At 43.2% G+C, this 13,904-nt stretch overlaps 1 protein-coding gene across 2 annotated transcripts in view; it reads right to left on the bottom strand.

The window, feature by feature from the left end:
- Positions 1–7,591: 7,591 nt before the first annotated feature.
- HLF (HLF transcription factor, PAR bZIP family member) overlaps positions 7,592–13,904 on the bottom strand; it is a 35,649-nt gene continuing 29,336 nt past the window's right edge. The window contains exon 4 of one of the 2 annotated variants that reach the window (XM_030962208.1): positions 7,592–11,730. In XM_030962208.1, the coding sequence (XP_030818068.1) occupies positions 11,512–11,730 (219 nt within the window). In that variant the 3' untranslated portion in view covers positions 7,592–11,511. The remainder of the gene's footprint in view (positions 11,731–13,904) is intronic. The other variant, XM_030962209.1, reaches the window with a different exon arrangement.

Here is a 13,904-nt window from a genome sequence, read left to right as displayed (position 1 = left end):
GCTGGCTCCAGGGTGTGGGTGCTCTCTGCCTTCCCTTTCTCAGCCTTGCCATTGACCACTGTGCTCCAACAGCCAGAGCTGCCTCTCCATCCTGCTGCTTGGGAGTGTTTCAGGCGTCATTTGTCTGAGTAAATTCACCAGCCACTCTCAGAGGGAAGGGAATGGACATAAAACACCTGAGGCGTTCTCATGTGGCTGTTGGAAGTGTTGGGATGCCTTTGCTGTGGCATTCCCAGCACTGCCCAAGTGGCACAAGCACCAGTGGTGTGGTGACACTGTCCTGGGGCTAAACCCCCCGGCTGCTCAGCCTTGGGCTGGGTGTGAGCTTTGCAGGCTGCCTGGGGAATTCAGCACAGAGCCTGTCCCAGGTGCCAGCTGAGCACACAGGGGAGTTCCGCTCACAGGTCAAAGCCCCAGGGAAAGCAGGGCTCTCTCGATACAAGTTTTCAGATTCCTCTTTGGGTAGTGTTTGGTGGGTGGTGTTTTGGTTCTGAGCTGGGTGTCTGTCACTGGGTTGTTTCCAGCCCAGGCATCCTCCTCCTGTCTGTGCTGAGCAGGAAGGGTGGCAGTGCTTGTTTCCCTTGCAGAACCAGGGTGCTTGCTCCTAAGGATAAGCTGGGGAACCAAAATCCTGTTGCAAAAGGCTGGCAGAGAGGCCAGTTTCATAACATCATTGGCTAATGAAGCTCATGTGCTCTCAGAGGGATCTGTTCAGCTGTCTCTGTTGCTTAGCAGCCCCAGCCCTGATGGCATGGATTTGAGTGCCCAAATCCTCTAGGTGCCTTTGTAAATCTCCCTTAAATTTTCAGAGATGCAAAGCTGTTGGTAGAGACTGAGTGAATGAATGGCTTCAGCTCCAGCAGGCACCTCCTCACTGCCTGGTGGGTGGTGGTGGCTTCCAGGAGAGGCCCAGAGGTGTGACCAGACGTGGCATGTGGCTCCTATGACACAGCCAGCCAGCAACTGAGCCATTCTCCAGCAGGACATTCAGAGCAGCCCACAGGGTGTTTGGATGGAGAGCAGTAGTTACTCTGGATGTTGAAACACTGAAACCCAACCCACAACACCTACTGAACATGGGGAACCTGTGGCACTTTTGGATTCAACTAGCAAGGATTTTGTAGCATCTTAAATGCTGGAGGATTGAACATTGTTGCTGTGGGAACTCAGCTGTCTTCTCTAATCAAAACCCACGAATATGGGAAGCTCAGGATTGGTCCAGGAGAAGAATATTGATTTTTTTTTTTTTTTAATATATGTCTTAATATATGAATATGTTTGAACAGAAATGGCTTTTGTCTTGAAGCTGATGGTGGTGCTGAGCAGCTTAATCTGCCTTCTGCTAAAACACTGAAAATAAAGATTGAAGGGACTGTGAGATATTTTTAGCCCCTCCTCTGCCTGCAGGCAGGATGGACTCTGCCTGTCAGTCCTGACAGGCTTGTTCTAAAGAGCCTCTAATAATGAGGATTTCACAATCCTCCCAGGCAGTTTATTTCAATGTTTCACCCGCTGCCCTCTTGATTTTTGTTTTTTTTCTGGCTGCCCAAGCACTGTTTTCTTTGCTGTACTTTAAGCTTGTTACTCCTTGTCCTGTTTGCAGCAGCTCAGAGAAGAGCCCTTCCAGGCAGGTTTTCTGTAGCTGGAGACTCACTTCTTCCCTTGCTTTCTTCTGCCCTGGACTTAAACAAACTCAGTCCCTTCAATCTTGCTTCCCTGCCACCTGGTTTGACAGAGCCAGCAGGATGTTGCAGGCTCCAGACACTTTTCCCAGCTGATGTTGTGACACAGGGACATGAGAAATTAGTGACAGTGCAGAAGGAGGGAGAGGTAGAAGCAGGAACTGTAATCCCATCTTTTGGGAGAGAGGTGTCAACCAAGAAAATTACCCCAAAACCAGCACACACAGCATCTCAAGAAGGCAGCTTTTCCTTCTTTGTAAATTGGGAACAAAGACACATGGACCTCCTTCTTGCTTGCTCCAGGGGAACACTTTATTGCAAAAAAACTAATTTTTATGCTCTAAACTTTAAGCAAAACAGGCAGGCATTGGCTGCCTGCCTCTGTGGTGTTGCTGTTCACGTGTCCTTTTACCCAATTGAGAGATCTTTTCTGATCTTTCAGTGTCCATGCATCTCCCCAGCCCATCACTGCCCCACACATGAGGTGACCACACACACACCAGTCACACAATTTGTTCTCTGCTTACATGATCTGGTTTTTATCTTGCTGTTAGCTGAACCTTTCCCAGAGTGCTTTCTGGTGAGCAAGAGGGAACAGAAGTGAACAGGATTTCTTGTCTCCCACATCTCCCCTTTCTTTGTTTAATCAATAAAATCACACCAAAGTCAATTATGCCATATACTACTAAATGTTTAAACCGTACCCTGAAGCAGAGGTCATCTACAAGATTAGAAAAACCTGAGCAGATCCTGAAACGTTTTCAGATGTAATATCACTGAGCAAGGAAGAGGGGGAGTAACCCAGTAACAGCCCTTCAAAAACACCAACATATGCCTTGACCTGAACAATGTGCACATGGTATCAGTAGGGGTAGCATCATTCATTTGCTCTGTCCATCTTAGGGGTAAGTGCCTTTGCCAACCAGGACAGCACAAGTGGCTGCACACACCACAAAGGAACCCACTTCATGCTGTGACCTGTGGAGACACGAGCATAACCCCTGTCCCATGCCAGTAGATCTAAGGGTCCTTTCCCATCACCAGAGGCCTGGGATGAGCCTTTGTATTGAAAGAATATTGTCTTTCACATATTGTTTGGCCAACCTCATCTCGATTCAGAAAATTGAGAACGTACAAGGCTTTTGCTCATCTGTCATGTGGGCACCCTGACTCCCCCTTGTTTTGTTTTTCAAGCATGGTTTTCAATGTCCTGTGGGCACGATCAACATTAGCCTGCCCAGTGGGACAGTGGGGAATACCTGTGCTGTGGGAGACACCCCAGTGCTGTAAGAATTGCCCAGTCTGTTCAGAAGCGTAGGCAGGCCATTGTCTGGTTCAGTGGTGGCCAGAAGGCCTGAAGTGGCAAAGCAGGAGAGCCAGTGCCCAGTGACATCACAGGCCTTCTCTCCAGAGGGGGCAGTTGCCATCAAGACACAAGACTAAGCATCAACAGATACATGATCATATTTCAAATTACCAGATTCTGGAATATGAGTGACGTGAGTTGGCCAAATAGAGTTTGGAATGGCTGATCAATGGCCCCTATGAAAAAGATCATTCAGTGAAGCTGAATCTATCTGCACAGTAGTTCCAAATTGTCCTAAAACATCCCTTCCCCATAATGTACATGGTATAGCAGCAATAAATGGTGCAATCCAGGCACTTTGCCCATCAGGGCCAAGAACAAGCTAGAGATGAGTGCTCTGTCTAGGGCACTGCATTCCTTCCACCCCAATTAGGGTGGAGGTGGGGTTAATCATGGGACAATCAGTGAACCATTCACTGCTTTTGATGATGGAGACATCAGCTCTGGTATTGAAAAGCCCTTTAAATTTTCTGCCATCTATGCTGCATACCAGGGTTGGCTGAGCTGTTGTGGCAGAACTTGTCCAAAAAAGGTGTGGCTGAGCTGTGCTGCCAAAGCCGCCCATGCCACGTTCACCCTTCCCACCAGGGGTTTGTTGGAAAATGGAACAAGCTGTGCTGAACACTGACCTGCAGGTATAAAGCAAGGTGGCACTGGGATCCAGAGCATAATTTGCATTTCACCCTCATAATCTGAGTCACTAACGGCAGGTAACACAAAAAGCCCCAACTTAGTGGTGGAAGAACATCTAATTAACAAGCCATGTTTCCTCCAGGGCCACTGGGACCTCAGAATGGGGCAACCAGTTCATCTGCAAGGTGGGCCAGGGCTGAGACACGGCTGAGCAGGGCACTGTGTCCTTTCCCAGGGGTGATGGTTCTGTCTGGAGGCTGCAGAGGTGGACAGGAAAGCAGGGAATGAAATACAGGTTAGAGGAATCAGGTTGCTGGGCCAAAGTCGTGGTTACAATAAATTCCCCCTGGCTGGTTTCATCCATCCCAGGTGAAAGCTGGCTGTTGGGTGCTGTCTGCAGGTGGGGCTAATTTTCACATTTCAATTAAAATCGGGCCTGCGAATGTGCAAAATGATTGAGCACCCTCCAGTCAAGCCCGAGTGTGTTGGCGCCTCCAGGCAGCAGCCGGAGCCCCGGTGTCGCACGGGGGGCTCGGGCAGTGCCACTGCTGCGGTGACACTGGCGCTGCGTTCGTCCCACCGGGGACTCGGATCTTCCCAGCGTCTCACCGGCAGCAGCCGCACCGAGGCACAAACACCCGAGGGACGATCCGGGGACGCTAAAGAGGAGAAGCTGGCGGCGCTTTGGAGCAGATCCCGGCGCTCGGGAGCCGCTCGTGGCTCTTGTGTGACCTCTTGTGTTGGCTCCGAGGGGCTCTCAGCATTCCCACCATGGATCTCCCCCATTTCCCCACCCACATTTGCATTTAGGGAGCATTACATATTAAAGAAAAATCCCAGTACGCCGCGGAAACGCACCGGTCACAGTCACTGTGACAAATCCTATTTATTCCTCTTAAATGCAATATCAAGGATTCGTTTTTTGCCATCCATGGGTATGGCTGTGTCTTTATTTGGCTCTGGATTAATTTCTTTTAAGCAGCTGGGCAAGGGTGATAGAGGATTTAAAGCATCTCAAAGATTCTTAAATTCTCACAGGTTCCATGAGAACTGGGACTGGGATAAAAGGAGTTAAAAAGAAACAGCAAACGCAGCCCTAAGGCTGGGGCTGTGCCTGGCCAAGGGAACACCTCAGGACTTTTCCAGTCTTTTTTTTTTCTTAAATAATGGATTTTCTGGGATAATTTCATCCATGAATGACCCCGGAAATGTTAAATACACCAAATTTACCCAGAAGTCAAAGCAGGTGGGTTGAAACAAAAGCGCTAGGACCCCAAAGTGACAAAAGCTCTGGAAAACTACTCCAAAATATACCCTTGGCTCCTCATAAAAATGTGTTTGGGATGTGTCTCCTGGGCTTGGGGCGGAGAGGAGATGGTTTCTTTTAAATACTTACAGATTAAAGTATACTTATACTACTAACTATGCTGCATTAATAATATCTCTTAAATTTTCTCTGAATATGTAAACATGTACTAATAAATACTTCATTTATATGTAAAATCCTGTCATATAAGTAAATAAGAAATAAAACATCTCCAAAAAACATGTTTTATGTATCATCTGTTCTATACTTTATATTAAAATATAATTATAAAAAGGCTGCTAAAAGCACACACAGGCAGTCAAGGAGGTCTTGTGTGTTTCTGCATTGTAACAACTATATTTTGCACATAATAAATAACATATATAGCAAATATAATCTTTGTAGCAATAAAATGTGGATACAAAAAGCTCTAAACCCATATTAATGAAGAAAATGTTATTGAGTTGGCAGTGTGAAATATAATTATTAAATGTCTCTACTTGTGTGCATGTAAAGATAAACGTGCACAAACACCTCGACAGGGTGAATGTGTGTATTAGAAGAAACACATGCTGTGTCCCACATAACATTTATTTATCTTCATCATAATAAAATTGACTTCATATATTTTTGAAAAAAATTCAAAACTATAAATCTAGCCTTTGAAAACAATATGAAAATATAAATTTTAACCTTTAAATCACATCATTTTATACACATGTCTCTGGGTAAAAATAAATCCCTTTTGTTTAAATCTGTGCTGAGTGTGTACATGGAAACCTCTGTGACAGAGACACGTGTGTGTACAGAGGGGCTGAGCACGAGAGCCACAGGAAGTGTTGCTGGGTCATTCAAACACATCTTGGTGCACAACACATGCTATATATTTTATATATATATATACTATATATATCGTCATGCAAAAATATTAGAAACCTTGTTAATTCTTTTCCATATGCTATATGGAAATAAAAATTAAATTTCTGACTAGCCAGTGAGAGGAAGAGGAGTGCACACGTGTGTGTGCACATACGTGTCTGTGCATAATACAGAATGTGCAGTAAAACCAGACTTTTACAGTAATAAAATACATAATTTGAAATGTAAAAATATTAACCTAGATTATTCAATTCTGCTAAGTATGCTGTATGAAAATATAACTGAGTTTATATCAGTGAATACAACAGTATATGGATACACTACATATATATTTACACATATATATGTAGAGCATGTATATACATGTAGATCTATATATATGTATATAAACTCTTTTTTTCGTGTGTATTAAAAAGCTTTATTCAAGTAATAAATTGTGGTAGCCTAAATGAGATACAGTTATTAAACTTGTAAATATATAAAACATAAAGAGCTACAAGAATGTGTGTGCCCACGCTGTGTTTGTGTATTGTAGCAATTATAGTTTGTGCATAACATATATGGCAAAACCATCCTTTATAACAATAGAATAAATATGTATTTTTTAAAAGTTATAAAGGTTTATTAATAAAATAAGTGCTGTTAAATGTTCTCTATGAAAGTATAATTAGCCAGTGTACAGCTCTATGGATGCACAGAGATGAATGTGCTTGTGCAGGTGCACATAGGTGTGTGGCTATTAGATCAAATACACTGTCTCATTAAAAACTTTGGTATTAATAAAGCTATTGATATATTTATAAAGGTGTATAAAAGTAGGAAGCTAAAAGCAATTATTATAAACATGGCATATGAAAATGAAATTTTAATTTATATATTTATAAATTTATATACACACATATCTTTAATGTGTGTATTAAAATATATTAATTTATATTACAGCTATATATTTAAAACTAATGAAAGCATGCACACACACAGAGGGGAGACTGAGTCAGTGTATTATTAAAACATACATTTTGTGCATAATAGGTACTGTGTATGTAAAATGCAGACTTTTATAGGTAGGTGTGCCTATATATCATGCTCTGTACCCTGCTATAAATATACAGATACATATGCACACATGTTTAATAACCTGTATACAGGAAGGGTTAGTCCTGAATTATATATTATAGTTTTTCTCTCTCAGGCTGTATCTTTATATAAACTAGATATCTAAAAGCCTATCTAAAAGTATGTATTATCTGTCATATGGTCCATATAAAATATTAGCTCTAATGGAGAGTAAAATTAATAAGTTATGTTGCATGCTACAATAAAAAGTATCACTCCTTGATATGCAGCATTTTTATGAATTTACTGTATGAATTTACAGTGAATTAAAACATGATCACATCTCATAATATATAGAGTGTATAATACATATATGGAAATGTTGCTTCCACTGTACCACTTTATTACTTCTATATATGTATATAATAATATATTTTTGTTAAAATAGTAAATAGTACTAATTCTAGTATAATTTGAATTCTTTCATCTCCTGTAAATGCACATTTGCTGTGGTTATACCCAATCCTGGTGGCAGCTGGGAAGGCTGGGGGATATTTCCCCCCCAGATTAGCTGGGATCCACCCCCTGGTGGGATGACCAGAGGATGGGGGAGATAAATTCCCTCCCAAAAGCCCCATGCCCTGACACACCAAAACAAGCACACAGCTGAGAGAAGAAAAATTTAAAAGTTTATTAAACATTAAGAATAACAGACAAAAAAAAAAGATCTGGGCTGAACAGCATACAGGATGCAAACCATTTCTTGTCATACAGATAATTTGATCTATTTGTTAAACTTGTATTTAATTCTGTCTTGTGGTGTTGCCAGAAATACGATGGTTGATCACATATAAGTTTTAATATAATTTTTTTCTTCACATAAAAAAAAGTCAATAAAATAAAAATAAACTGCACATCTCTATTGCAAAATTACCTGCAAAAATAATTTTAAAGCAATAATTGGGGGTATTACAAACCCACAGAGGCAAGATATTCAAATGAGAGGGGTCTGAACTGATCCCATCCCTGGTGCTTGCTCCGGCTCCTCCCCTGCATTCTGAATTTCTTGCTTTTGTGGATTCAAGTCAGAACTTATTTCCATGGTGCTTGGCTTAGTGACTTCAGCACCACTCGAAATAGAAAAAGAAATACCCCCCCTCCTCTGCCACGGGCTTTCCACAGAGAGCCCCAAGGTGCTCAGATGCACAAATCCATCTCCAGTCCCACTGATTTCTAGAGGGCATTCTTTTGTAAAAAGAAAAAATCCACTTCTAAGGTTCAGCAAAAAATGAAAGAGAAGACAAGCATTTTACCAATGCTTATAGTGTAATAGAGGTCAGTGAATTATTTAGATAAGCTATTAACTATTCTGCAAATATATATATTTCTATTTTTATAAAATTACAATTTCTTATACCTAAAAGCTCCTTCATGAGCAACAAAGCCATCAGAGGTGTGATGAGCCCAGCTGAGCTGTCCTTGGGAACTGAAAAATGAGCTGAACTTCCATTTATTTATTTTTGTTGTTATTTCAGGGAGACAACCTGGATAGTGAACTTGGGGATTTTCCAAATTTTAAGCCCACACATTCTGCCTTTTTTTTTTTTTTTTTCCCCAGGTGAGCTTTTCAGAGCAGCCAGAGTGCCTAAGTCCCATGGGAAGTGGGGAGTGCCCAAGTCCCACAGGCTCCTCAGAAAGTCCCCACCCCAGAGGAGAGGCTGTGACAGCTGTGACACTCCCAGGCCAGGATGGGACGAGGAGGCTCTGGGACTGCTGGGCAGGGCAGAGCCAGGAACCTCCATGCTCCTCTGTGGTCCTGCCTCAATAAACCTGATATCCAGTCTTCAACCACTTCCCACCCCTTCCCTGCCCAAAGAAACAAAAGAATTCTCTCCTTCCTTTCCCAAGCTGCCCTTTGCATGTTACACAAAGTTTTGTGGTCACAACCCGCCCTAGCAGTGGCACCACTGACCTCACCCTGCTCTTGGGTCCCCCCAAAATTCCCCTTTGTGGGGGTGATTAGAGACTGCTGCCATTTGCTGGGCTGCTGTTGAAGGTGTGACCACAGCAGCTCCAGTCCTGCTTCTCCCAGAGGGAAAACCAGGGGCATTCCCAAGGGGCTGCAGCAGAGACCCCAGCTGTGCCAGACCCTCCTGACCCCTGCAGCGCCTTCTGCCAACCTTCAGGGAATAACTCACTGCACTTCAGACCTTCTGTAGCACATGGAAACTCGATTTGCTGCACAAATGGTCCACGGGCAAGCACTGCACCTTACAGGACACCGAGAAGCCAGGTATGTTTGTGGAAAAATAATGGAGAAATGCCATCCATGCAAGGGTGCTTTAATGCTGACCAAAATGCTGAGCTCTTTGCAGCCATCTCCTGAAGCATGAATAATGATTTAATGGAATGAACAACGTTTTTATTTGAAAATAAAGTCAGAACGCTTAGAAAACTGTGAGCAAGACGTAGCACCGTATTTTCCTCACGTTACTAACTGTATGCAGTACACAGAGCTGTGTACAGGATCTGAGCTGTTTATAACAAAAAATTCAGCTGGAAACAGATTCTAGCAGCAGCAGCAGATTGGAAATTACGATGAGTGGTTTTGTATTTTTCTGCCATTACAAAATGTTGTAATGTCCAATCAATAGTTGACTAAAATCCATGTTGTGCTTTGTCCCTGTTAAACAGTTTCTTTATGTGTTTCTGATGAAAAATAAAAAAGTCTCTCTTTTTCAGTAATATGGAAAATCCTGGAAAGCCATATTACTTCCATAAAAATTTAATTTAAAGCACAGAACATGCCAGTGTGCCAGGCTTAAAATCACGGATTTAAAAAAAAAAGAAGAAAACGACAACCAACAAACCCCTAAGCATTTCCTTTCTATACAATAATGGAGAATATATATCTTTGCTATATATTTTAAACATGGAATAGCTTTTTCTTTTTGCTATATATATGTCTTTCAAAATACATTGCCAGTATTTGTACTTGAAAAATACTGTACAAAACGAACATACTATAATTATTCTGTATAAACTTTATACATTTTATAATATCTATCCTTTTGGTCTAGAGTAAACACTTAGATTGATCGGATTAACCACAGTATATGACAACACCATCCCCCTCTGAAATACACCAGTGTCTCTTACATTCATTTTTCAGAAGTCCACTTTATATTAGAACATACATGTTCAAAAGCAGTTTAAAACAATGAAGTTCAGAACCATCAGTTCATGTCACACTCAAAACAACAATCACTAAGAAAAAATGGGCTTTGCAAACCAGTGACTTCTTCTAACTGAATAAAAGTGATTTTTTTTAAAACAGCAAGATATAATCCACAGAAAATATATTACAAAACGTGGGAAAAAACCAACTGAATTTAGGTATTTATTCAACTTTTAATCACAAAATGGAGTTACTAACTGAAAACAGAAAAGCCCCTCTGATTTCAACATCAGATCTGATTTGATGCTATTTAATTTTGTTCTCATTTTCAACTAACGATCCTGCTCCTTACACATGCACTCCCCCACGGCAGGGACACAGCCAGCATGCTCATGGGAACGTGTCTGGGACTTTTTGGAATTCCTTGTTAAAGACATCGAGACTGCTGTTGGGTAGGGAACCATCCCACGCCCACTGGGAACATCCGGGCAGCATGCACGCAGGATTATTGCTTCAGGTACAGGCAGTGCAAGGAACACACTCTGTGCTCTACCAACAACTCCTACCTACCTACCTGGGGTCCGTGGAGAGAAAAGGAACCTTAGTAGCTACAGAGAAGCCATTATGGGATCTATCATGAGTATAGCTAAACTCAGTCTAACAGCACTTTTTAAATCTGAAGACAATTATTACCAAAACTTAAAAATACAACAAAAGCGATCTATAAATTAATAGTTCTGCAGTGTAGTACTAAATTATTATTTGTGCACTTTATTAGCATGTTAACTTTTCTGATTAGACAGACTTAAAACAATAGCTTTGTTACTCTCAAAAAAAACTGAGATCTACCTTTTTTTTCTTTTTTCTTTTTTTTTCTTTTTTTTTTTTGTAATTTATGCTGGGATCTTTCCAAGTAAATCAGGAGGATGGAACTGATTACGAGAACATAAAACCCCTACTCTGAAGCAGCACTGAAGGAAAAAAAAAAATATATATATAATAAAAAGCTTACTATGGCGGTTCTCAACAGTCCAGGTAAAAATGTGGCACCCTTTGAAGAGGGCTGATAAAAATGGGAAGTGCTGAGATGCGCACGCACACGCACAGCCACGCACATGCACACCCACAGACACAGACCTGGGCACACACGTGTGCACACACACACGCAGGGACACGTACACGCAAACAAAAAAGAAGAAAAAAAAAACAACAAATAAACCAACGTTAAGTCAGTTTTGTTTCTGCTTCTGGTAAAGTGCTGAAGACAGAAAGGTTGGTTTGGGTGTGGTGCTATCAAACAGGAAACACATTGTCCATCTAGTCAAATGCCAACCCGCAACAAAGAAAAAAAAGAAAAAAGAAAAGAAAAAAGAAAAAAAACCCAAAACACCCCACCTCCCCCACCTGGGATTTACAGGGGGCCGTGCCGAGCTTCGTACTTGGCCAGGACGTTCTTGCACTTGCCCAGCTCTTTCCGCAGGTCGGCCACCTCCTGGCGCAGGGCCGAGTTCTCCTTCTCCAGGAAGGAGGCGCGGATGGCGATCTGGTTCTCCTTCAGCCGCCGCGCGTCCCGCGAGCGCTTCGCTGCCATGTTGTTCTTTCTGCGCCTGGCCCAGTATTTGTCATCCTGCTCGTGAGACACACAGAGAAGCAAACAAAGGTGTTACATTTTGGTAGAAGCAGAGCTGCCCACCGGGAGCCGCTCCCAGCTGCGCCTCCGGACCGCGGGTGGCTGCGGCGTCACCCGTGGCACGGCAGGACTGGAGCTACAGCTTTGTGTGTGGCACAATCCGCCCTGGCAGCGCAGATGCCCTCACATGTTTCTGTCAAAATGTTTACACTAACCCCCTCATCCTCCTGACAGGGAATTCCTCCAAGGAAAAGTGAAGCAATGTTCCGGAGGTACAATCCATCTCCCATCTAGGCTGACCTAGTTAGCACATCCACCTGCGTGTGCCATGACTCACCCTGAACAATGGCTGCAGCAGCACTAGTTACCTCTGGCCCTGCTCAGCACTGCCAGCCAACACCCAGTCCACTCTCTGTGTTGCTATCACCCATTTTATCTACTGCTCTGCTCTTTTTTAATGTTCAAAGCACTCTACAGAGCCCCCAAATGTTCCTGTCTGCACCACTGTCACTACAAGAGGATTCCTTGGCACAGTGATCATGGCTGCTCTGGGACCAACCACAGAGATTAGTGCAATAGGCTTTGGCTGCGGGAAAAAAAAAACATTGGACAGAAATAGGTCCACTACTCCGTGAGGTTTCGTAAGCTAACACATTCCCAAAGTGTTATCCCTGAAACTTGCCTCTAGATCATCTTACTGCATTGGTAGATTAAAGACTTGAAGTAACTACTGAATTTCACCTGGTTTTTCCACTCTTCCAATGAAGTGGCCTTCAGCAAAATGGAAGTTTTCATGTTGCTTCATAACTGAATTAAGTTCTAGAACTTTGGAACAACTCAGGAAATACAAAGCAGGTAGAATCTCTTGTAAAAAGTGAAATTGTGTTCCCTGCAGAGTAGGAGTGATGCAGCCACTCAACCCTCAAACTCTGCCTTGCCAAGTCACAAAGTCCCTCTTTCTTCACCCCAACATGCTTCCATTTCCCCGTGCAGCTCCCAAGGACCAGCACAGGGCAGGAGACCCAGCTGCTCCTATGCTGCACTGAGCAAACATCCACCACTCCTGGGTCCTTCTGGCCAGCCTTATCCTGCTGCTCTGCACCTTCTGCTGCTGCACAAGGCAAAGCAGGAGCAAAACAACTGCTGGCAGGAGGGCTCTTGAACTGCTTTCTATCAGTTTGGCTCAACAAAGTGTGCAGGAATGCTGATCTGGAGCCCACATTATCTCTAAATGGCTCTTCACCTGTACGTAGATGGGCCCCAGTAAAATCCTCCAAAAAAACAAGCATGCAGCAAAAAGCTGTGACCCAAATCTTGTTTATAATTTCCCATCTCAATTCACTCCATAAAAATCAGCTTTAAGCAATTTATTAGTGTGCCACCTAGGCTTCATCCCTCTTTATTTTAACAAATTGCCATGGCAAATCCCTTAATCCAGGCCTGAAAGAGGTAAGGCTGGCATTTCCAAATCACATGCAGCCCAGAGACGATTGACTGGTCTAATCTGCTTACCCTCCCCCAAAACCCAGAGGCTCCACATGCCAGGGCAGGAGCAGCACTTGGGTCAAGCTCTCTGAAACAAGTCAAGGGCAAGTGATTGGATGATCCTGAGGGAATGAGAGACCCTGAGCTCCTGCTTCACTCCTGTGCTGCACTGCTGAGCTCCACCTCTGGCCAACAGGACCTTTGCCAAAAGCTTGCTTTGATGAATAAGGGTACCTGGGAGATGTGACAAAGGGAGAAACCCCAGCCATTACTGCAGCAAATACCTCTCCCTTGGGCACTGCAACCCAACAGGGCATCACAGGCAGGAGAACTTGCCCAGGTAAGCACCAAGGTGCAGGCAAACCTTTGCAAAGGAAAGCTGAGTGACAGCAACCTGAACACTACTGCAATTGTGATTTCTGTGCTTTTAACTTGCACCACAGCATGCTTAGGGATAAAAATAGCTTCTTTCCCTAATGCTATCAATCTGGTGCAAACACATGGCATCCCAGGCTCCGGCACATGCAGCCAGGAATTCCCACTGACTCCAACAGGCTCTCAGGCTGTGTCTCTTGGGGGCAGTAGCAACAGCAGAATGAAATTCTGCCCTGACTGCCTCTGATAAAAGAGATCCTCTTGGATAGCACATACCGGGAAAACAACTTTGCAAATAATATTCAGAGTGTTTG

This window comes from Camarhynchus parvulus, chromosome 18 (assembly GCF_901933205.1).
Source record: "Camarhynchus parvulus chromosome 18, STF_HiC, whole genome shotgun sequence".
NCBI lineage: Eukaryota > Metazoa > Chordata > Aves > Passeriformes > Thraupidae > Camarhynchus > Camarhynchus parvulus.
This window is presented reverse-complemented; position numbering and strand designations above follow the sequence as displayed.